We start from the raw sequence: 24,320 nt of genomic DNA, 5'->3' as shown, positions 1-24,320 counted from the left end.
CCTAACTCTTGACAAGCTGATGTGAAAATGTGTATGGAAAGGCAGAAAGCCTAGAGAAGCCAACATGCTCTTGATATATGATGGCCAGGTGGGAAGATCTGGTCATCCAGATAACAAGTCAATGTATAATATATAACGATCAAAAAAGTGGAGATGTTGTATACAATGCTTGCAAACATTGTGTTCATTTTTATTCATAACGACCAACACTGGCCTTTAGCGGGTACATGGATAGGCAGAGAGAGCAATGCAGTAGACAGAATTTGTGATGTGTGGTGGCAAGGATGATACTGCAGTGAAGTGGGAAAAGATGCCGGCGTTGCCTCTGAAAGCTGAAGCACTTTGTATAGTGTTGTCCACCCCACATGGAAGATAGCACGTATGTATGCCCCACAGTGATGCGTGCATGGGCACATCGGGGGACAAGTTCAAGAATGTTCACAGCAGCAGTGGCCACAATGACACCAAAAAGGGAGCCCACATGTGTATCTGCTTAAACTGTGATCTATTTATATAAGGCAACGCTGTACAGGGACAACAGAACACAGCTGTGCTCAGCAGGATGGGAAGAATATCACAAACACTATCGAGCAGAAGAAGACACAAAGAGGCAGGAGGTAGGAGTCCACTTATTTAAAGCTCGAAGGCAAGCAACGCTAAACTATGCTGCTTAGAAGTATAGACTTGGGGAATAAAAGAAAATCAAGGCAATGATTGCGAAGCAGGCAGGATGGGGGCTCCTGTTTGCAGGGAGGAAGGGTTCGGGCTGGGAAGGGGCACATGAAGGACTTGGCAGGTGTAGACCTCCTCTCTCCCCACTGGGATTCCAGGAGTATGCAATCTGGGCATGCAGTTCTATTTCATGCACCTCTCACATGTGTGCCAAAATGCACATGCGTGGTTTTAAAAAGAAGCAAGACAATGGCACGAGTACAATCCCTTATGAGAGGCAGGAAGCAAAAGGAGCACAAAGGGGCAGGGGACAGAAGGGAGGCACTGAGGCTGCTGTGGGACAAAGGCTAGAGGAAAGAACCCTGGAGGCGGAGTAGCCAGGAAGGGACTGGGAAAATGCCCAACCACAGTGCTGATTGCTCGCCAAGAGAGACTATCATGCAAGATCCTCTTCTGCCTCTCCCACAAAATCTTTGGGAAGGTTGGCTCTGCTTTCTGTTGGAATGGGGCAGGTCAGGGAGAATCAGAGAAGGCTTGGCACAGAATGAAGACGGAAGCTGCATCGGTGGGCCCAGGGCTGGGGGCGAGGGACCAATGTCGACCGAGCTCAACTCCGTGTGTGCCTTCTGAGGGGACGCAGCGCAGCCTCGTACTAGATTAGAGTGACCGATGCCCTTCCTTTCTCCTTGGATCCGGTGCAGGCTCAGCGCAGGAGGGGAAGGAGGAGAGGACGTGAACTCTGAAGTCACACAGACCCAGATCAAACCTCCTTTTGACACTTACCTGAGGAGTGACCTTGAGCAAGTTTCTTAATCTCTCTAGGCCTTGGTTTTTCAATGTAAAGAGGATAATACCCTGTTTCCCCGAAAATAAGACAGTGTCTTATATTAATTTTTGCTCCCAAAGATGCGCTAGGTCTTATTTTCAGGGGATGTCTTATTCTTCCATGAAGAAGAATACGGTACACATTTATTGTTAAATGAAAATAAAGGAAATTTATTACCTGTATACGGTACGGTAGTACGGTAGATGTCAACACAAACCAGACAAACTGTGAATCCTACAGTATCAAGAATTTACTCATTTATTCAATGACAATCATGTCATCATCTTCTGGAACATCATCATAACAATCCAATTCCTGAATTTCCTGGTGAATTTCTTGTGACTCCATTTCTTTCAGAATCAGTGGACCAAATCTTTCATGTTTATCCTAGGGGGGGGGGGCTTATTTTTTTGGGGGGATGCCTTATATTTCACTCAGAAGGAAACCTGTAAGTAGGTCTTATTTTTGGAGGATGTCTTATTTTCAGGAAGACATGGTAATACTAACCCCATAGGTTACTTACGTATAATGCCTAGCAAAGCTTATAAACTAGGGGCCTAAAGGACAGATGTGTATTTCGCTGGGCTCTGTAAATCTTTAAAAATTTGACTTAATTTCTAACATGTGACCATCAGTAGGTGTCACATAAAAATACGAATTTCTGGTTTTTCTTGTAAAAGTGAAAATCTGGTCATACTGGGCTTCGTCCTTCAATGGCCAAGTTGGTCAGGACAGAGTAGCCCATGCCTCTTGAGACAAAGGTGTGATTTGCACTTGGCCATAGTCCCCCCCTTCCCTATTGCTTCACACTTGACCCACTTCATTGACACTTCTGATTGGCCCTGTACTTGGAACCCTGCCTGGCCCGGCATAAAAAATATCCTAAATATTGGTTCATTCCTTTCTTGAGCTCATATATTTGCCATTTTGTTTCACTTTATATTTCTTTCAGAAAAAAGTGGAGATGTTGTATACAATGCTTGCAAACATGGTGAACATTTTTTATTCATAACCACCAACATTGGCATTTAATGAGTGGATATCACTGAAATCCATAAACAAGCGCAGCTTACCATGTGAGAGATGGCAGAGGAAGCCTGCTGCCAGGTGTCCATGATCAGCTTCTCATCAGTCTCAAAGTTTAGCTCCACTTTCTCCAGCGAGTAGTCAGTCTTGCCCTTCAGGATGACTTTTGATTTGGGCTTGGAGACAGCTAAGTCCGTAGAAATGGATGTTCGAGAAACTAGAGGGATTCTTTGGAAAACAAACAAAAATATACTTTAACATAATTTTACTTTTCATGCCTATGTTACTCAGTGAATTTTGTTGTCTTGCTTTAAATCTCCACTTTCAAGGTTTTCCTGTTAGAAACCTGCATTCACATCTTTGTGGTCTAGAACATCTTATACACACACACACACACACACACACACACACACACACACACACGAGGAAACTGGAAGCAAAGATCAGACATGATTTTCAGGGTTAGTTCTCAGTAATTGTGAGGAGGGGGATTAAACGTTGTCTATTGTGAAGAAATGCAATTTTGAAATGTCCCTAGGGCATACACTTCCGACACAGAGCAAATCCTCCCTTGGAGAAAGCCAGCCATGTGGAACGGGGCCTCGCTTCTTCCAGCTGACCAGCATCTGGCTTTCTGAAGCCGAGGGTGAGGAAGCTGGTGTGGCCGGGGTGAGCTCTGCAAGGAGATCCAGCAGCCTGCCCTCTCTTGCACTAGGCTGGCCTCGGCTGTCTCTCTGTCCTGTAAAGCAGTGTTTTTCAACCTTTTTTGGGCAAAGGCACACTTGTTTCATGAAAAAAATCACGAGGCACACCACCATTAGAAAATGTTAAAAAATTTAACTCTGTGCCTATATTGACTATATATAAAGTAATTCTCTTGAATAGGAATCAAATAAACACAAAGAAAGTATTTTATAATTACTTTATTATGAAATATTAAGTAAACAAAATAGTGAAAAATTATAAAATTCTTGTCTTGTCTGCACCTACGGCACACCAGGCAACATCTCGCGGCACACTAGTGTGCCGCGGAACAGCGGTTGAAAAACGCTGCTGTAAAGTGATGTGGGCACACAGAGTTACATCTCCATCTCCCTCTCCCTCCCGTCAATCATATTGCTGCTCCACCTAGGGTGTTCAGAGCCTCGGAGGGACAGTCCATCACCTAAGGATCCTAGGATCTCAAAGACCAACAGGGGCAGGAGAGAGCCTGGGGCAGGATGCTCCCTGGGACTGGGATCCACTGGGTGACAGAGTGAGCAGAGCTTTCGGCTTGGGCAAGGGATGGGGAGAGGAGCCCCAAGGATGTCTTGGCTGAGGCCTGTGGAGGAGCAAAAGGGGAGCACGCACTAGAGTTGGCAGTCCAGCTGCGGGGGAATAGAGCAGTGGCTCCGACAGTGGATTGGGATTGTGAGTCCCAACAAACAATTAGCTGGCCTGGGTGTTGCTGTTTTTTTTTTAATCCCCACCTGAGGACATTTTCCCATTGATTTTTAGAGAGAGTGGAAGAGAGGGAAAGACAGAGAAAGAAATCGATGTGAGAGAAATACATCGATTTAGTTGCCTCATGCACACACCCTGACCAGGGCCCTGGCTGGGGAGAAGCCTGCAATGAAGGTACGTGCCCTTGACTGGAATTGAACCCGAAACCTTTAGGTTCACAGGCCGTTGCCCTATCCACTGAGCCAGACCGGCTAGGGCTTAAAGACTTTTTGCTATCTATTCGTAGCTTCTCAGGGTTTGGGATCTTGTCCCTCCCAGTAACCACCTATTGAATCTATAAAATATTTTTTAATGAAACTTTCATATTTCACAGGAATGTTTGGCTGATAATATAATTTTTGTTCCACCCTAACCACTGAGTTAGTTTTCTTACTGGCAGGAATCCGATGTTAGACCACTAATGTCTTTTAGTTTCACAACATCATAATCACATAAGATTGAGTCTTTACTATTTCACAAATTTCTTATCTGTAACAGAAGACTCATAACCCCTTCCATTTTCATGTTCATAGTATGATACATACACACGTACACACAGAGAAGCCTGAGATTTCCATGAAGTGGTAGAGGCTCACACTCCCTTACTGGAAACCCTTTGGTTTCAGAATTCAGAGTGCATACACTCTACATCATTTCTATTATTTATAGCAGAGGCTGTGGCAACATTCCATAACAAAACACACTATCCCTCTGCAGCAAAAATATTCATCATCAGTGGGATACATACTGCATATCAATAGTCCTAAGTTGAAGTTCGAAAAAAAATATTCAGTTTTTAGAGCTTTTTGGATTTGGGATTTGCAGATATAGGAGTGTCGTTTTTATAAGTGGTATTCAATTTAAAGTCTTAAAGCTTAAAGTTCAGACAAATTACAGCATGACATCATAATGTGTCTTACCTAAACTGGCTTTCCAAAATCTCTTTAGTATCCAGTTGGACCAATGGGAGGCGAGTAAATTTCTTATTGTCTTCTATTGGGATTTTGCCTTCCATTCCCTTGTAATAATCTTGAAGGAGTCTCCTTGTATCTTGAAAACGGTTCAGTTCTGCCTTTAATAGCAATTATAATATCAATACCCCACTATATACACACATAAAAAAAGCCCCACCAATCTGATCTGCATATATTTTCTATATAAGTTCTGGGAACACTATTTCAAAACATTTAGGTTGAAATCAATTTTCTGGAAATTGAGAAAGAAAATTGGCTACACGAGTATGTGTAAAATTTCATACAAGTTGAAGAAAACTGGTGACTTTGCATTTTCTGTACTTACTGAGTACAGGAGGCCCAATGCACGAAATTCATGCAAAAGTAGGCCTTCCTTCCCCCAGTTGCCGGCACCGGCTTCCCTCTAGCACCCGGACCCAGGCTTCCCTCACAGCCAGGGCCTCTTAATATTGTGACAAAAGATTGGATGATGTCTGATGTGGTGTAGAGCATATTATTCATTATTTTGATATTAAGAATTCTTTCTGTGTCCTGTATCAAGTAATCACTATATTAATAAACATTTGAGTGTCTTCTGACATAGATCACATGTTAGTTGATTTGAGAGGTACAAAAACTATTATAAATGTAAATATAAAATACACATACAAAAAAACTGAAATACAATATAAGACTAGGCTTGGTCTTCCAGTTGTGGAAAAAGGAAAGTGATGATGAGCAGTTCTCTTGTTCAATATGTAGGGTATGGTAAGATCATACCTCCCAGTCAGACCCTCTGCTGGCTTTGCCAGTAGGTGCCTTGAGGGGAGTGGAGAAGCACAGAAGAGCTGGTGACGAGGTGAGCATCAGTTATTCACCAGTGACTCCCTGCCAGCCAGGTCACTTCCCTTTGCAGCAAGACACACAGGAGTTTTCCCACCTTTGCTGCCATTAGGTGTTAGTCTTGTCGGCACATCTGTGCTTCTCTTTGGTTGTATAAACTTGGCCTCGGACTTTGCTTTAGTCAGTGGGGCTACTTAAACAGGTATCTTAGGGTCAGATGTACTCCCCTTATCCAGTCATTACAGAAAGCCTCTCTCCTAAAAGGAACGAAGCTGGCCTAGTGTCCAAAACCCTTAGCTGCGCCTGACCCGAGGGTGTTTCTGAAGGGAATCCCATATTTATCAAGCAATTAATGTCAGTTATTTCATAAGACAATAACTTGCAAGAGACTGTCTTGTACAATTCATATTCAGTTTGGAACGAATAAGTGTCTGCTCTGCATTGTCGTCCACAACAAAAGACAAGAACAATTTCAATAAGTTTGTTTTGATTCCCCCAAAACTAAGCCAAATTGCTTCTGAGAAGCTGTTCTCAGCAGTATCAAACTTTTCCAGCTAAAACAATGGAACGGGAAGAAATTCATTTGGTTCGTTAGAATCTATGTTAAACAATAGAATTACCATTCATATATTGTTTTAAATTATGGGACATATTTGAATTGCTTGCGGATTGTCAACATAAATATATGTTTAAGTAACTTCACACTAGCATTTGGAAATGATTAGGGAAACAAAACATTTTCCTTGCCAAGAAACCCAAATGAGTTTTAAAATATCCACATCTGGCCGAATTTCACAGTTTGGCAGTAAATGTTTGTACCTGTCATGCTTAGATTTGCTAAAACAGTGGTGAGAAAATGAGTCTTGTAAACTATACTCATGAAAACCTGCACAAAACCCCTGGCAGTGAGCAGCATGCAATGACCAACCCATGTACAAAGTGGCTATTGGCAAATAACGTTGGGGAAATGAAGAAATGCGTTGTGAGGTTATAAAAATCATTAATAATTAATCTATAGCATTACATTTTTGGTAAATAAAGTGAGAGACCAGGAAATTATTTCCTCTTTAGCTTAGAGAATTGAACTCTTTAATTATGACTAAGTTTAGTAGATCCTATTTTACACCATTGATAATTGGCACAGTGCTGATATCAAGGTTCTAGGCCAGTGGTCGGCAAACTCATTACTAGTCAACAAAGCCAAATATCCACAGTACAATGATTGAAATTTCTTTTTTTTAAACTTAAATTTCTTCTAATGCCACTCCTTCAAAATAGACTCGCCTAGGCTGCGGTATTTTGTGGAAGAGCCACACTCAAGGGGCCAAAGAGCAGCATGTGGCTCTCGAGCCACAGTTTGGGGACCATGGCTCTAGGCTAACATTGTTTTGTTATTTTATATAAGAGGGCAGAATTTGATACATCTCTAGCTAAGCATAAGTAAGATGCCATTCTATATCCAGGATTCTCATATAAGCAGAATTAAACAAGACTTCCCTCACCTTTAAAACTAGTAAGTAATGCTTTCTTATTATTTTTCTTGTCCTAAAATCTTAGTGGCAGGAATCTTAGAAATGATCTAGGGTAGCATTCTCTGAAATTTATTTGGTAGAAAATGTATCCTATAGACTGTCCTCTTTTCCCCATAGTTGCTTTTTAGCTGTGGGCTCTGTTTCTCAGAAAGAGAGAGAGAGAGAGAGAGAGAGAGAGAGAGAGAGAGAGAGAGAGAGAGAGAGAGAGCCTTAAACCTAGGTATTGCTGAGATGTGAGAGTTATACCTTTTCCAAGTATTGCCAGGACTATTGAGAATGATTCACAAAAATTCTCTATTCCTTTTACCTGCACTAGTGGATTTCAGTTATTTCTGCTATAAGCATTTGACACACCTGTTTCAACATCCGGTCTCTGCTTGCCCAAACGCATGTCCTTGGATGCTACCCAAATGAGCTTCAGCTGCTTGGTTGTATCACTTTAATCTTTTGCACAATCTATGCCTTGTATGTCCCATCAGGATCCCAGAGTTAGTCATTGGCGAGGCTGTTCCAGGTCAACCATGGTCAACCTCACAGGTTTCTTTTGACTTTTCAGGCCAATGGTGGTCCAATCTGCCATGCACCAGGGGCTTGTTCTGGCATTCACAGCCATTTGTTAAAAAAGCATTCCTTGAGCCCCTACCTATTGTATCTTAGCTCTGGCAATTACCAGCTAAATATTCTCATTTTTGCAGTAGGTCCTCAAGTAAGTGATTCAGCAGATTAGAAATGCCCCCTTTCCATTCTCTGCCCGGAATGCTATTCGCTTAGGTAAAAACACTCATGTAGACATAGCTTGACAACAGCCTTCTTATTCCCCTTAGAGAGATTAAATTTCAGACAGGCTTCTTACTAACCCTAGGCTCATGACCTCCTTTGTTCTTAGTGTATTTACTTTATTTATTTATTTAATATATTTTTATTGATTTCTGAAAGGAAGGGAGAGGGAGAGAGAGACAGAAACATCAATGATGAGAGAATCATCAATGGGCTGCCTCCTGCATGGCCCCCCACCAGGGAACGAGTCCACCCCCTGGCATGTGCCCTGACCAGGAACTGAACTGTGAACTGTGGGTTCATAGGTTGACACTCAACCACTGAGCCATGCTGGCCAGGCGGTATACTGACTTTAGAAAACTTGTCATTGTAAATCTTTTCTCTGTCCCTTTGAGATATCTTTTGATTACCTTGTCGGTTTTAGAACCCAGACTGTCTTTTTCTAGGAGCTGGGAACCATCTCTTTGAAATGTAAGCATCCAGGAAGAGAGCTGTCTAGGTCTCGGTTCCTTTGGGAGGATGAGTTGGTCCAAGTGGTCCAGCTTCCTCCTGTCTTGAGCATAAGACATAGTGTACTCCCGCTTTAGGCAAGGCTGGTTAGAAAACACAGGTGGCCACTAACTGTTCCCCTCAGCCACCCCAGGTCTTAGGAACGGTATGCCCTTATCCCTGGCAGAGCTTGGGCTGTGCTCTCGCCCCTACTGTTGATAGCAGTCTGGTGGGACTTGCTATTTAAATATGTTAATCAGGTTGTTTTCACGAATGGTCTGCTTTTCCAATCCAGGCATAACCTTTTTATCTGGCATCAAATGCTCGCAGAGCCTGATCTGGCGCACACTTCAGATCTCTCTCCTGGGCTTCGGCTGACCACTTCGGGTGTGCGATGTGAGAAGCTAACATCGAGGGAGCCACCATCAGAGACACGTCTCCGCTGTCCCCTCCACAGCTCCGGGTGGTCTGGAAGCAGAGCTGGCGGGTAGCTGCTTGAGATGCCCCCGATTCCGGGGCTTGTCTGGTTGGATCCAAAATTATTTCTTTCTGCTGACTTCCTGGGCTTGGAGCTCAGTTCGGGCAGAGTGCGTTGAGTAAAATGAGCCCCGAACAGACCAGACCCTCCGCATTCCCAAGGGACTTGTGTACATGGGGAACGTGGCTGTGGTGGGCGGAGTCGGGGTCATCCTGACCGTGCTCTTACCTGCATCAGGGAGAAGAAGTTGTTAATCAGGATCCCAGTGGAGTCCTGCAGCCAGCTGTTGCCGATGATGTCCAGCCGCTCCTGCTCTGCCTCCTCCTTTCGGGCATCGCAGATGTCCCACAGGCGGTCTCGTAGATCCTGGGCAGAAGGAAACATCGCTGTTTATTTGAATGTAATAAAACTCAAATCCTCCGCCTGTCTTCAAAATGACCCTAAAGAAAATGTAGACTTAATACACGTCATTCAACAAATATTTATTTTGCTTCTATTCTCTCTGAAAGTCAGTAAGTCACACATCCATGTTTTTGCCTTGGTTTTCCCTCTTAACTGATGCACTAATCCCCAATATCTCCATGGCTCACTCAGCCACTTCTGTACTGAACTTGCTCCTTCTTGGTGGGCCTTCCCACAAGTATTCAGGCCATTTCCCTCTTCATCCTTATACCTCAGGGAAGTGAGGAGGGCATGGGCTAGGGGTCTGCAGGAGAGTGTGTGGCCCAGCAGCTTACATTCACTCTTTCGTGTAATTCTGCCTTGGTTTCCTCATCGTCCCACAAGTCCTCAGGAAGAGAGTTGAAATCAGCCTGCCATTGAGATACAAAATCTTGCTTCTGATCTGGACGTCTTAGAAACTGCTGGAAACTCGTGCTGTCAGGCATTAAAAGAATGAGCTGGCACCTGCATGTCATGCCTGCAAACTGCAGCATTTGTACTTGGGGAGCTTTACTTACCGAATCTCATACAAGAAAGCAAGCACAATGTGCTGGTCTTCTCGCAGGTTCCTCAGAACTAATTTGATGGAGTTTGCATAGGACCGTTCTATTAGTTCCCAGTATGGTACTAAGAATGAAGGCATGTCCTGTTAAATGGAAAAGCATGCAGATCATAATTCCAAAGTGAAAGTCTGAATAATTGAGTCAAAAGAAAATACTAAGCAAGAAGGTCAAGATGCAGCTGCTACTATCGATATTTAAAAAGTCCCTGTGCGACTTCTTGTTCCTTTTTCCTTCCCCTCATCCAGCTAATTCTTGGGACTCCCTGTCTCATAAAGCCAGGAACAATGGCTGTCTTACTCAAGACTATACAGTTTTCCCTATAATTTGTACATCTCTGGGGGACAGTAGGTGCCCAAATAAATATTTATTGAATGAATGCATGAATGAATTGCATTGTCACAGATATTACATTTTACCTAAGTTGGAAAATTGCCTTGTGTAGAGAACACCTAGTGTTCTTGTCAGAGTGATGATGCGTTATTTCTCTGGATTCATCAAAGAGATTTTATCTTGTTCTGTGCACCTTGAAAACTGGAAGTTTCTTTTACGTTATCTTTAATAATGTAAATAAATAATAAAAAACCAAGAAATAAAACGAAACAAAACTGATGATCTTCAGTATAAATTGACTGTACTATTTATTCCCTTATTGGCTGTGCATTTATTTACTCAAGGAATTACACATGGGGTCATTTGGCTTAATTTCCTCTTCAATTCAGAAATGTCAAATAGTAGAAATGGATTATTTGGTTTCTATGTGGACCTCACTAATGCATTAAGCACGACATTCTAAGGCTGTCCCCTACAGAGTCACGCAACTCATGTTACTAAAGCATTCTTCCTTTCACTGTGCAGAGATGTGCCTTCCCGCAGTTTCCACTCATCAGCCCTTGCTGTGCCCTTCAGGGGAGAAGAGACACCTGGCACAGTCATCCCTGGGACAGCAGTCAAACAGGTAAAGATGCTAGTGAGGAGAAATAGGCTGGGGTATGGATCAAAACCTATTGTTTGGGGATTCTCAGCACCCAGTGCAGCACATAACAGGTGCTCAACAAATGTTAACATGAATGTAAGTCATGTCACCTGAACCTAATTTTATAGTCAGTTAAATTTTTAGAAGACTGGATGGCTCAGCCTACTTTTAAAATCCTATAATTTTATGTCCAACCATACTTCAAGCATTCATCTAAATTAAATATTTACGCTTATTTTAATGCTCCTCTGACATTATTTTAATTCCTTTTTCTTACCGAGTTCTCCCTTCCGCTGTCCAGTTTGTCATGATCTCTCTTAAAGGATGTGGTATCCAGAATGGTGGTAAAGACCATTTTAAATAAGCCAATGCTAAATCTCTCTCCTGGTTGACTTCAACCCATGAATTAACACTCTCTGCATGAAGAGGTACCACCTAAGAATGGATCTAATCAAACTAACATCCTGCTCACAGCTCTCATTTATCTACAAGAACTTCATGAGAAATTATCAAACACCATTTTAAAGACAAGATATACCATGTTAATGGTACTCCCATGACCCACCTATCCAACTTTGTTATTCTCCAAGGCTTCAGAACTGGAAAGCAAAGACCTCTCATGTTGTACTGCCTCCTTGGTTCTCTCTGCACATTCCCTTGTGGTTTGCAAAGGAAGAAAGACCAAGGCTCTCCTTGAACTTGCTGCTAACTCTTCCCTCCCCTCTTGTTCCTTCCTTCCATCTGCTCCCCCCTATTGAGGTAAGATAGATATGGGATCCTTGGCAGGCCTGGAACTAGTATTACCAAATAAAGTACAAGATGTCAGTTAAACTTGTCCATTCTCTGAAATACAAATTTAACTGGGCATCTCTTCCTCTTCCTTAGCAGGTAAGTTCTACAACTCAACCATGTGAGAAGCTTAGAGTGGGAAAAGGCCTGAAGTGGATCATGTGGCCTGCTTTATAGACTCTAGGCTACTTCTGGTGGAAAAAAAGTGTTTTCTACATGGTTTTGCTTAGGCAACTAGAGGTCTGCATTGCACATCTTCTCATTGTTCTCCTAGATCAACTTCCTGTCCTTCCTTATTCACCCTGCTCAGTGCTCTGGAAGACTAACTTAGGAGAAATACTTCAGGAAATGCCCTTGCCCTCCTGGGCCAGTGATAAGGGAGAGGAAAGACCATGAGATCTGCCTATGTCCTTCCCTGCGCCTTTCTGCTGGGTGCTTGCATCCCTCTGTGAAGGCCACAGCTCCTGCCAGTGGCCCTCTCCATGCAGAGTCCTCTTGAGGATCCTCACCTGCTCAGGCCTACGGGCTATGATGTCTCCCAGGTATCCCTCTTTCAGAAATAATGATCTAATTGTAACATGTTTCCTTACTTATTGGCTGCATATTTGTAAATAGTCCTTTCTCAACTCTTCTTAATTTATTATCTGTTTTCTGCTAGAATCTTGATTGTTAAAAGATCTATATGGATGGCAGCTGGTGTTAATGTTTATTTTTCTACTCCTGTCCCTCTTGTCCTCTATGATTTTATTTCTCAATGGCTTCAAAATTTGGAGTTAAAGACTTGGCTTCAATATTTTTGTCCCTCACTCTCTCCCCTTGACAAATAATGTTACCTAAACATATATATATTGCTTCTATGACAGTTTTTAATATGATTATTTTTATAAGTAGCATATTTTGGCTTAGTGATATCAGTTATACACATCCATAATTACATAACTTCATGTTCTCATCTTCACATATTTTCTGTGGTAACTTCCCCCTCAATACAAATTAATTAATTAAAGAGTTTATGTTGTAATTGGGGAGGTAAGACATTTCCTAGGAAACCTCAATAATAGCAGTTATATCACAATCACTGAAATTCATAACTGAGTCTCAAATGCCTGGCACAGATGGCCAGCTAAAGGAAAGGCCAATCTGTGTGATGTTCCAAGATGATTTCTCTATTAAGGCAATTAGATGTACGGTATCCAGCTGGCACCTGGGCATTGCAGTTGTCGGAGAACAAAGAACTGAATGGCGCTCCCAGGGCCCACCTCAGGCACCTCCTCACCTGAATGAGAGCACCCATTTAAAGTCCTTAGGCCCGACAACTACCTGTTCTTTTATTAGTTTAGTTAGCTTCCAAACATTTCCTCTATTTCTGAAAACCAGAGGTTAAACTTCACTAGAAACCATTATGATGGGGATGGAAACATGGAAAAGGAGCTATAATTTGCTTGATATGTGCTCTGGGGAAGTCATTTTTCCAGGAAACTGCGTCTCTGCTTGTCCCTGGGGAGAAAATGGGTCCTCACAGGAGCCATTTGCTCCCCTGATTTCTGTACTCAACAGCAGTTCAACAACGGTGCACTCAACAGCAGTTCAAAGCATGACTCAGTAACTTGAGGGAGTGGAGAAAGGGTGAGATGTGGTTCAACGAATAGTCTCAAAAAATCGTCTTGGTTTTTGGATGAATATATTCATCGACATATATGTAGTGGGGTGATTCTTACTGTAAAAGATAAAAAGAATAGATTCTACTAGCCTGAATCTAAACCGCCATACCTCAGGGATTGGTTCATTCACGTAGACCCATTCTTCTGATCCTGGCTTAGGTGGTGGTGGCCCTACCGGAGTAGGTGACAGAACTGTGGATTCAGGAGGTGATTTTCTTCCTGATCCTTTTCCTCCTGACAGTTTTCCTTTAATAGAACCTTAAACATGCAGATAAATTATTCCACTACAAGTAGGTGAACAGGTACAGATTCTGGCGGGCAAATAAATATATGAATGCCATGGACTTCATGCAATTCATTAATTACATTTTAAGCAAATCTGGGTAGCATCAACTAATCAAAAATAATAAACCCCATTTTCTACAGCCCAGAAATTAGCCAATAATACAAATATTAGTTTTTTTTTAAAGCAATACAACTTCTCTTGCTCATTTGACTATGAAAAGCAACTTGATATTTTATTTTTATTCCTGTCCTTTCTTCCACAATGAACATATAGTTCTTACAAAGTTTAGAGTCTATTGTAGTAGTTCTCAACCTTCCTAATGCTGCGACCCTTTAATACAGTTCATGTTGCTGAGGAATCATAAAATTATTTTTGTTGCTACTTCATAACTGTAATTTTGCTACTGTTAATGAATCATCATGTAAATATCTGTGTTTTCCTATGGTCTTGGGCTCTACATCTGCAGTTCTCAACCTGTAGGTCGTGACCCACAGGTTGAGAACTGCTAGCAGGGTCAGGTATGGCATATGGTAGCTCCTGAATAGTCCCACATTACCTGCATGAGACATTGGGTTTCTGAGTGGAAAACTATATTTCTTGATGGAGCCAGGGAGTATGGATAAAGGTAATTGTTATGCCATAGCCTGGTTGAATTAAGGCATTACAGAGACAGAAGGAGAGGAGATGGGAGGGAAGCTGAGAGGAGAGAAGGGAAAGAGAGGGGAAGGAGAAAGAGGAGAAGAAAGAAGAGGGAGAAAAGGAGGAGAAAGAGACCTAATTTTCAGTTCAGCATCAATATGGGAATGAGAACTGTCAAGTGCACCCTAGTGATCTGAAAGACTGTGACTGACCAAGGCTCCTTGATTCAGGAAGAGCCACTACTTCCTTAAAGAGTCAAGGTTGTCAGAGTGTAGAAAGTCATTCTGTTTAAATTATGCTTATATTCAGATTAATTATTCAGATTTTAGGTGCAGTTTATAGATGCCTGTACAACTGGGAGCACGTTCTTTCCCCAAAATATATGTATGGAATGTTGTTTGAATAAAAATGCTCTTTAGGAAGCAAATACATCTTCTACTTTAATGCTAGTTAAAATAAATGGGTTATTTGTAGAGGGGAAAATTGGTAGTTATATTTTATGAATAGTTTAGGTGAGTTCTACTTACATATTTGAAAAGAGTATCCATTATTCACAGTTCTAATGTTGTACCTAGATTTTTTTTAATTTAAAAAAATTTAAGAAAATCTTTGTTCAGTCAATAACCAAAATGTTCATCTATTTTTTTTCTGTTGATAACTTTTCATCCTTTGACTTGACTCTCTGGTGCAATAAAAGTGAGAATGCTATGGCCACTTCAAGATAAATTTCCCTAAGAAATATTCCTAAGAAGAACCTTGTAATTATCAATGTGAGATGAAATGAGTTTTTTTTTCTTCTTCATCTATTTCAAATATTATTAAATACAATAGAATTTCAGTAAAATAAGAGCAACATTTTTTGTTAAGTCCCTGGAGTTACTTAAGTTGAATAAACCACATAACTCCAGTGTATATATTTCACCAGTTGAACTTGTATCTGCTCATTGTTTGTTTAGAGTCTGTATACTTTTATGATCTTAGAGCATGTGCACTATTATGTCTAAGTTGATGGTTTAGTACCTAATATGCATAGAAATAATTAAATCCTACTTCTGATGATTTTATAATAATTCTTCATTTGATTTTGTTGATCTTACTAAGAAAGCAAGGGATGAATCATGTAAATGTGAAAACTATTCTCCTATTAGTATAAGCACGTGAGAGGTGAGCATAAATAATAGCCCTTAACATTTCAGCTAAAATGTTTATCTCATTGTTAACTAGCCAAGTGGCTCTTCTTACTTAAGCCTATCAGGGCATACAATCAGAGAAGGATGATACTCTCTTTGAGATTCCCAGTTATGTATCTTTAAATGTCAAAAATAAAGCATTTCATTTTGTGAACATTGCACACTCTTGGGGGGCAACTCCATTGGCAAATTGTAATGAAAGTTAAATAGAAGTACCCACTTCCTGATAACCCACTCGTGCCCCCTGGAAAATGCCGGCTGTCTGTATCCAGAACTACCTTTCAAGCCTTAATTAATGAGCCATTGCAGCAGCTCCAACATAAATCTAAATAACATGCTTTTGGAAGCAGGGATTTCCTTTACTGATTGTCAATTACTTTAAAATATACCCCCCTTATTTCACAGAAACAGTTAAGTTAAAATAGGAAAAAAAATCATAAATGAAATTAGGGTCAGGAAAAATACAACTCAAAGAAGAAGGTCAAAACCAGTGGAGGAATTAGAAGGCAGATACTGAGACCTAGGTCCTTGCATAGATACTAAATCTGAGTCACTAATCGGCTCTAAACTTTTAGACAGAAAGAGAGAGAGAGAGAGAGAGAGAGAGAGAGAGAGAGAGAGAGAGAGAGAGAGAGAGAGAGAGAGAATATGGTATCCTTAAGCTAATTACTTAACCACTTATAGGAAGAAGGATTTTCCTGTCCCTTGATTCTAAATGAAATTTCTCACTGAGGATTTCCTAGAGGGGCCATTGAATGATGTTGTGGGCATGCTACCCTTTCAGAAAATGTAATACCAGGTTATTGTTGGTATAATGCAAGTCCCACCTGCACTGCTATGTTATGTCATGAAGTCCAGTGAGGATTTTATACCAAAGTGCTTATCAGTGAAAGCAATTCCATGGGAACCAAGAAATAGGTTTAGCACATAGCTTTCTGATGACATAGCTTAGTCCAAGGATAACATCTATAGTATCTGTGATGAATGGCTATTCTGAATATTAGGTGTTCTTAAAATTATTCCTCACAGGCATCACTTTTCTCAGCAGGACCTTTGCTAAGAGCCAGGCTGCAGAAACAAGGATGTTAGTCTTCGGCAGGGGCGTATGGCTTACACATGCCCGAGAGGGGTATTCACCGGATACCAATAATCTATTGATAGCTTTTCACCGAGACAGAAAGTGCAGAGTTATATTTGATCAGATATACCTTTTCTTTTGAGTGCAGCATCACCTTTCTTCCCCTTTCCTTCCGGAGGAGAGTCTTGCTTACCATGCAGGCGTTCTAAACAAAATTCAACACGTACATATCATTTATGGTTTTCTTTCATAGTCTGAGCTAGATGATGTGTAAGAAATCAAATGCTGCTTCTCACAGATAGACAGTTACATTTGTGAGCCCCATAAAATGGCTCAGGCCTTTACCATGAGTTAAAATTCATCAGAAGACAGGCTGTGGTTCAGAACGTCTTGAATGACAACCTCATTAGAACTATTCTATTCTGTCTCACAGAAATTTAGTCCTAGTTTAACACCAACATTTCATAGTGGGTTTGTTTGTAAATTCTTTAAAAATATATATATTTTATTGATTTTTTTACAGAGATAAAGGGAAAGGGATAGAGAGTTAGAAACATTGATGAGAGAGGAACATCGATCAGCTGCCTCCTGCACACTCTCTACTGGGGATGTGCCCGCAACCAAAGTACAATACATGCCCTTGACTGGAATCAAACCTGGGACTCTTCAGTCTTCAGGTCAACTATCTATCCACTGAGCCAAACCAGTTAGGGCTATACATTCTTTAATTCAACAGACCTGTAGGGTTTTAAAAGTTAGTCACATATCCACTTGAAGCGTATGGCTGTGTTTGGATTTATTTCAACTGAAGGATCCTTATACAACACGACAACTGAGTTGGTAATAGAATGACTCCAAAGCACTGCAAAGAAGAGTTAAATAACCACATGTTTTGATATGGCGCATCCTTGAACTTCCCTCGACCACACTCTGGGTTACCTTGTGACTTCTGCAGTTCCATTTTGCATTGACTATAATTTGCAATGCAGTGGGTAGATTGGATATATTTATTATGGATTCCCTGAAATCTAGTCCAAAAATATATTGAAAGAGAGAAAATGAGAAACTGATGATCTGGAGGTCAATAAGATGTCCCAATTAATAAATTGGTTCCTTGAAAAAAATTCACTACATCCTGCATTATTCAGTCAATAAATTCAACCATTTTTTCCCTTTCTCCTGGAGCTACAGTATTTTTCTTCAGTAGAAATATGAATATATAGGACAATTTAAATGCCTGTGATGGAGAGAGACTCTATTGGAACCTATTCTTTGTATTTAGAAGCGATAGTTATAAGAACATGTAAATGCATACCACATATTACTTACATTTAAACATCTCAAATTCAACAACCAAGAGTCCATAGAAATAAGACAAGTACAAGACAGAGAAGGAGTACCTTGAGTCTTTGTTAAAGGACTTGATATATCCAAATAGCTGACCTCAAGACTCATAAATAAATAAAAAATAAATGAATAAATAAATAATAAATTCAAACATTTTAATTCATTCTTTTTAAATAAATAAGCTTAATAAAATAATGATGATGATGATAAAAGTCTATGTATGCTTCTAGTTCCTTTAATAACATTATTCTGGGTAATCAACTATTTAACTCACTTTACACTTAAGCTCAAGGCAACAGGGAAAAGAAGATAAAATAGTGGTACCTAAAACACAACTTATAAAGTATTGTGGGCAAGTCTAATTTCTGCTGGGACAGCATGCACTCTGTCCACATTGTGTGTGTGTGTATGTGTGTATTAATCAGTTCTAAAATATATTCTGAAGTCTTAACAAATATTCTTAACTAGCAGCATGGGTGGTTTGATCACAGTGAGAGTTTTAGTTTTAAATAAAATTCTGACATTTGGTAGTAGATTTGGTACTAAACTCTCTACTAGACCATAATTCTGAAGTTTTCAAGCTTAATCCCAAGTGCATTTGCAGATGTAAAATGCAGAACCATATTCAATGTACACTTGGACAAAAATCACCTAGTACTCACTAAGCTATGCCCATGCCTCACTCTTGACCCCATTTCCACCCTTAATTTAAAAAAAATTTTTTTTTACTAATTTCTATTCTTTTCATCTCAACTCCTAAAGGTGATTCTAGTTGGGTGTCTGAGTTGTGCATGTTCAGAGGCCTCAGGCTTTTAGTTCTGAAATCTTCTCTTTTGAAAAAGTTGTAAATTTTTACATTAAAAAAAAAACCTGCTAGAAAATTTTCTCCTAAAACTGCTTAACCAAGCTTCCCTGAGCTTTAGGGGCAGCGAGGCCTGTTCTATAGGCCCCACCCCCTAACCCCCAATGCCCCGAAGCATGGCGATCTCCTTGCAGTAGGCATTACAGTGGGAAGGCAGTCATTAGGCCTCTGGATGAACCCTTCTGGACATTTTTAAAGACCAAGCACCAGCCCTGTCCTTGGTGGAAAAAAGAGACAGCAGACCCAACCACTCTTTGAAGCAACAACAGCTTTATTATATCTCCAGTGCACAGTATTCAAGAACAATTTTAAATTCACAAGGAAACTTCCGAAACTCAGACTGAGCTGTGTGATGACCAGAAACACCAGAGATGGGTTTGAGGGCCTGGCTCAGGTACATGAACCCTCCCACCCATGAGCAGGCTGAGGGGTCGAGGGAAGGAGAGCTGAGCCACAGGTTGAAGGCACATCTGACTTGAGCTGCTGTGGAGACTTATCTTCCCAATTCTACCAGACATTTTAAAGATTTCCATTTTTCCTCCAATCTCTGAATTATTTTTATAAAAATTCCTAGTGAGATGGTGGGGAAGGGTGTATATTTAACTGAGAGCTTTGTAGATTTTTTGTTTTTTTGTTAATCCTTACCTGAGGATATTTTTTCCATTGATTTTTAGAGAGAGTGGAAGAGAGAGGGAAAGACAGAGAGAAATATCAATGTGAGAGAAACACATTGATTGGTTGCCTCCTGCACGCGCCTGACCAGGGCCTGGGCCAGGGAGGATCCTGCAACCAAGGTACATGCCTTTGAGCAGACTGAACCTGGGACCCTTTGGTTCCCAAACTGATGCTCTATCCACTGAGCCAAACCAGGTAGGGCACAGCTTTATATTTTATTGTTCATGTGATAAAAAACCCTTTTTTAAGAGTTTGTGTATTTTGCCTTTACTTAAGTCCCATTTTGTTGGAATATAATGGTCTTTCATAGACCATAGCATGTTGCCAAGTCTTTGAATTTATTTGTTTAATATAAATAAATTGAATTTAAAAATGTTCAGGCCCATTTCAAATCTCCATGAAGCATGAAGATGATGGGGTTGAAAATACAATCATGATAGACTATCAAGAATATACCCAGGTAGCTCAGTAGGCGTGGCTCAATGGCTGAGTGTTGACCTACAAACAAGAGGTCACAGTTTTATTCCCAGTCAGGGTACATGTCAGGTTGCGGGCTCAATCCCCAGTGTGGGGTGTGCAGGAGGCAGCCGATAGATGAGTCTCTCTCATCATTGATATTTCTCTCTCTTTTTTCCTTTCCCTTCCTCTCTCAAGTCAATAAAAACATATTTTAAAATAATTAAAAAAATTTTAGATATACTCAGATAGACTTGGATAATTGTACCACCTGCCACTCATAAAGCTGAAACCAGAAACTATAGCCACATTTGTTCCTGTATACAGACCAAATTTATAATGATACTCTACCAACATCATGCATTTCAACAATTAAGCACTTAACATTTGTCATTATTTTCATTGTCTGTCACATAACTTAACAGTCCTTAGTGGTTAAGAAGCTAGAAAAAATGTACGCTACAAAATATTTTCTATACAAACTCTTTATCCATATATATTATATATTACACTATATACTTCTCCTATCCTTTTGTAATCATACTGCACTGAAGATTAAGTTACATATAAATTCTAGTCTCTAATGAGTACTGTTGTTTCCTTATTCTGTGGATATCTGCTTATGCTCATTCTCCTGGTCATAAGATGTTCACATCGATACATAAAACTACAGCTCAGCACACAGACATCTGTGCTCCTGGTCTGCTCTAAATCCCTTCTGATGTTACTCTGTACCTTTTCTCTTCCCGTCTGTGGACTTACTCTAATCAGTAGACGTGGGTGTGAGGACTTCATGGTCCCCGCTCCCTGGGCTTTGTGACAACCAGGCTCTTAGCTCCTAAGGGCCCTTCCACCTCCCGCTGAGGGACCAGAGCTGCTCAGAGTCTGACCTGGGCTAGAGGACTGGGACTACCACAGCCACGCTCTCTAAGCGGGAATGAGCCAGGGACAGGGCGCAGGCGGCCCCCTCAGTCACCTGCTGCGGTTTTTCCTTTTGCAGAAGCCTTGGGGCGCTCATGCGTTTCCTTCTCCTTTTCTGGCTCTGGAGGCGGAGGAGGCGGCGGCAAAGGTGGAGCCTCAGCCAGGGCAGCGGCTTCCCTTTTCGCAGCTTCCTTTTCTTCTAGCTTCCTTTTCACTTCAGAGGGAAGGTAGGAATGAACAATCAGTAAATTCAACCGACAAGGGAAGGGTGGGGTCAGTAGGCTGCCTGGTGTCCCCCTCCCAAAAGGAGAACTCACACACTGTTTCCTTAGGCGGCTGAGGGTGACAGAGCGATATCTCTACCCTTTTCTATCACAGCTTTCAAGTCAACTCTGCTATTATTGTTTTTCAAATGAAAACAATGCGTGCAGCTAGATGGCTATTACATTAAATGAAAACAAATGGAAAAATACTTTATTTAGAAAAATCCGTGGCAGAAAACGAAAACCAGAGGTATAAGACACTTATAGATGGCATAATCCAAATGCAAAATGGGACTTTGTGATCACATTCTCATTCCCTCCTAAATTCATGAAAGCCATACACTTCGATTATATGAGCTCAAAATTATGAAAAAAAAAATTAGTTACCTTCATTCTCTTTTTTAATCACTTCACCCGTAAACACTTCTTTCACTTTTTGGCATAAAAACTCGTTATCTACTTCAGCATTAACTCTTATCAGAATATTTTCTGGTTCTGTAAACCATTGCTCCAATAAAGGCCAGTTTTCCAAGAAACCTATAATCCTACAATATCAAGATATCATATAAACATCACATACTGATGGAAATATTCAAGTGACGTTATGCATAATTTATCTCACACCCATAATGAAAAAACACACGTTGCCAATGTAATTAAACCTGAGAGACAAACTTCAGAGCACTGCAGGCAATGGAAGAATATTCATTTTAAAGGAGACATTGTTTAATACCCAAAAGCCATATTTTTGAGGTGTAGGAAAGAGTAAAAGAAGGTTTAAAATAGAATCATTTCAGGAGCCTTTTAGTGGCAGTTCAGTTTTCTGAGGATACATGGTCTGCACTCACAGGGGAAGAACTGAACACACTTCTGAGGGCAGCTGCAGCCTGAGCCGCCTACGTCACCTACTCTTTTCTGAGAGACAGAAATTGAAGAGATTCTCGAGTAAGTGGAGCTGGTTCAGACTTACTTGCTTTACTCAAATATATTCTTGGAATGATTCTTGAAACTTCCCCGTGTTCCCTGAAAGGCGGTAGGCTTAATTAATGTCGCTCAAATTACATGTCCTTGCATCACGATGTATTTTTAGACTCCTAAAGGTTTCATAAAATTGTTTAAATTTTCTTTTTCAATGAACAAATTGCATGCAACCAAAAGAATAGTTTCTCTCTCCCTCCCCCCCTCTCTCTTTCTCTCTCTCTCTCTCTCTCAAAAAAAAAAAAAAAAAAAAAAAGCTTAACTTCATTTTAGCAAAACAGAAGTAGTTTTAGGACTATATTCTGTCATCTACTGCCCAGCTCTTTGAGATTTCATGGTCTTCCTGGGCATTTGCTGAATAGGGACTGGATTAGGATTCCATATAATGAATTTGGAAGTTCCTATAACCACGGAGGGAGGTGCTACCTGATTTAATTCTTCCCTCCCACGTTATGGTGACTGGTGCTCTGACTATGCCAGCAAGCTAGCACTCAACATCAAAGCTACTTAGTTTTGCTCCCTCGGTAAAAGACTGAATGCTAGGAGAGGCATCTTTTCCCTAGATCTGATGGTCCCAGAGTGACTTGTCAGTCTTTTCAAAGGACAAGAAGCAAGGATGCTGAGTTTTATACTAACCGATGCTGTATCTGGTCACTTAAATTCTGGTCAACACCCGTATCTGGTTTTCTAGCGGCTACCCGTTGATTGACATCTTCAGAAGTCTCAGTTGAAAATGTTTTAGCTGTGACACGAAAATTACTTAGTTAGATAATGTGCAAAAGGAGGACAAGTTGCTGACGCACTGTTAAAATGTGTTAGGGTGTCCTGCCCTTTCTCTCCTGCTTGGACATGTTTTCTGAAATAGATGTTGTTATAAGCCTTTTCCCATAGCTTGGGGCCTGCAGGGGCAAGGTAAGAAGTATGCCCCTCTGCCTTTTGGACCTGTGTACTCTCCTCCCTTGACTCCCTTGAACAACTCATGCTCCCACATCCTGACCTATACGAGAGGACCTAACCTCCCTTTGGGGTTGACACCGACACACTGGTCTCAGCCCGCTGTGAGAGAATGCAGTAACAGTTCTTAAACTCACAATGTCTCTTGGCCTGCATCCTGTCAGCGTGGACCTAACAAAATGTACTGACACAAGATAGTCATATAGATATGGTCTCACCTTTGGTCCAAGATGATTTAAAATGCTTAATAAGATGTTTAAAGAGTATAGTTTTTGGATCAGAATTTAAATTTTCCTTGGAAATTGGAGAAAACATAAAATATAACAATAAAGAGGAGTTGTAGTTTTAATGGAGAGGGTCTCATGATTAACTATGAAGAGATGACAATGAAAAATGATGGATCATCATGAATAACAGACTAGCAAATGTTTAGAAAATCACCACCAGGATGTAAAAATTAAGAATAAAATAACAGGGTAGATATAAACTCAAATATGCATAAAAGTTATTTGCCAGTATTATTGTTATATTACAATAAAGTAATTTATCTTTCTAGATTCTATGATCTTTCCCTAGTGTAGAATAAATAGAAAGGCATAGACCACAAGAGGCCAAAAACAATAACAAAAACAATCTCAACCACTCTGACTGAGCCCTATTCAGAATTAATAGTTTAAAGCTCAGAACACTCATGAATTTAGAACAAATAGAAAATCATGAAGAGGGGGAAAAAGCCTTGAAATAGATTTTAAGAAATAGAATTACTCAGGAAATGCCAAAGAACATTGGAGAGTGAATTAACAGTGTTCAAGAAAATGAAGGACCCTCACAGGATACAGCAATCCATGTTTTTTTTTCATCTACATTTATGGCAGAAAAAGAGGAAATGAATTTAGAATACAGAACAATGCTCTGGTTATTTATAAAACTCAAGGATGGCTGATGCCAGTGATGGGTGATTGAAGAAAACTGTGGGAGCTTTTCTCAGGAGACGCTGCCACGCACCATCTCAGGGTCACTTTCTCGTGTATGTAAGGCCTTAAGCACATGGATGAGCATTCCTTTCTTCCTAACCCCACACCTCCTCTCTGCCTCTGGCACTCACTACCACGGCCACATGTAGGATTTTGTGGTCACCTTGAATGGCTCCATCTCTGCAATCTTAA

At 40.7% G+C, this 24,320-nt stretch overlaps 1 protein-coding gene across 1 annotated transcript in view; it reads right to left on the bottom strand.

Annotated features, from left to right (window-relative positions):
• SPEF2 (sperm flagellar 2) overlaps window positions 1–24,320 on the bottom strand; it is a 122,672-nt gene that overhangs the window by 41,588 nt on the left and 56,764 nt on the right. The window contains exons 17-26 of the mRNA XM_045571538.1: window positions 22,837–22,942; window positions 21,610–21,767; window positions 21,015–21,173; window positions 16,829–16,903; window positions 13,615–13,763; window positions 10,038–10,165; window positions 9,816–9,954; window positions 9,307–9,444; window positions 4,927–5,078; window positions 2,572–2,752 (exon numbers count right to left, since the gene is read on the bottom strand). Of these exons, the coding sequence (XP_045427494.1) occupies window positions 2,572–2,752; window positions 4,927–5,078; window positions 9,307–9,444; window positions 9,816–9,954; window positions 10,038–10,165; window positions 13,615–13,763; window positions 16,829–16,903; window positions 21,015–21,173; window positions 21,610–21,767; window positions 22,837–22,942 (1,385 nt within the window). The remainder of the gene's footprint in view (window positions 1–2,571; window positions 2,753–4,926; window positions 5,079–9,306; window positions 9,445–9,815; window positions 9,955–10,037; window positions 10,166–13,614; window positions 13,764–16,828; window positions 16,904–21,014; window positions 21,174–21,609; window positions 21,768–22,836; window positions 22,943–24,320) is intronic.

Source organism: Pipistrellus kuhlii, unplaced genomic scaffold (genome assembly GCF_014108245.1).
Source record: "Pipistrellus kuhlii isolate mPipKuh1 unplaced genomic scaffold, mPipKuh1.p scaffold_m20_p_4, whole genome shotgun sequence".
Classification (NCBI taxonomy): Eukaryota; Metazoa; Chordata; class Mammalia; order Chiroptera; family Vespertilionidae; genus Pipistrellus; species Pipistrellus kuhlii.
Note: the sequence above shows the minus strand (reverse complement) of the source record. Positions and strands in the feature narration are given on the sequence as shown.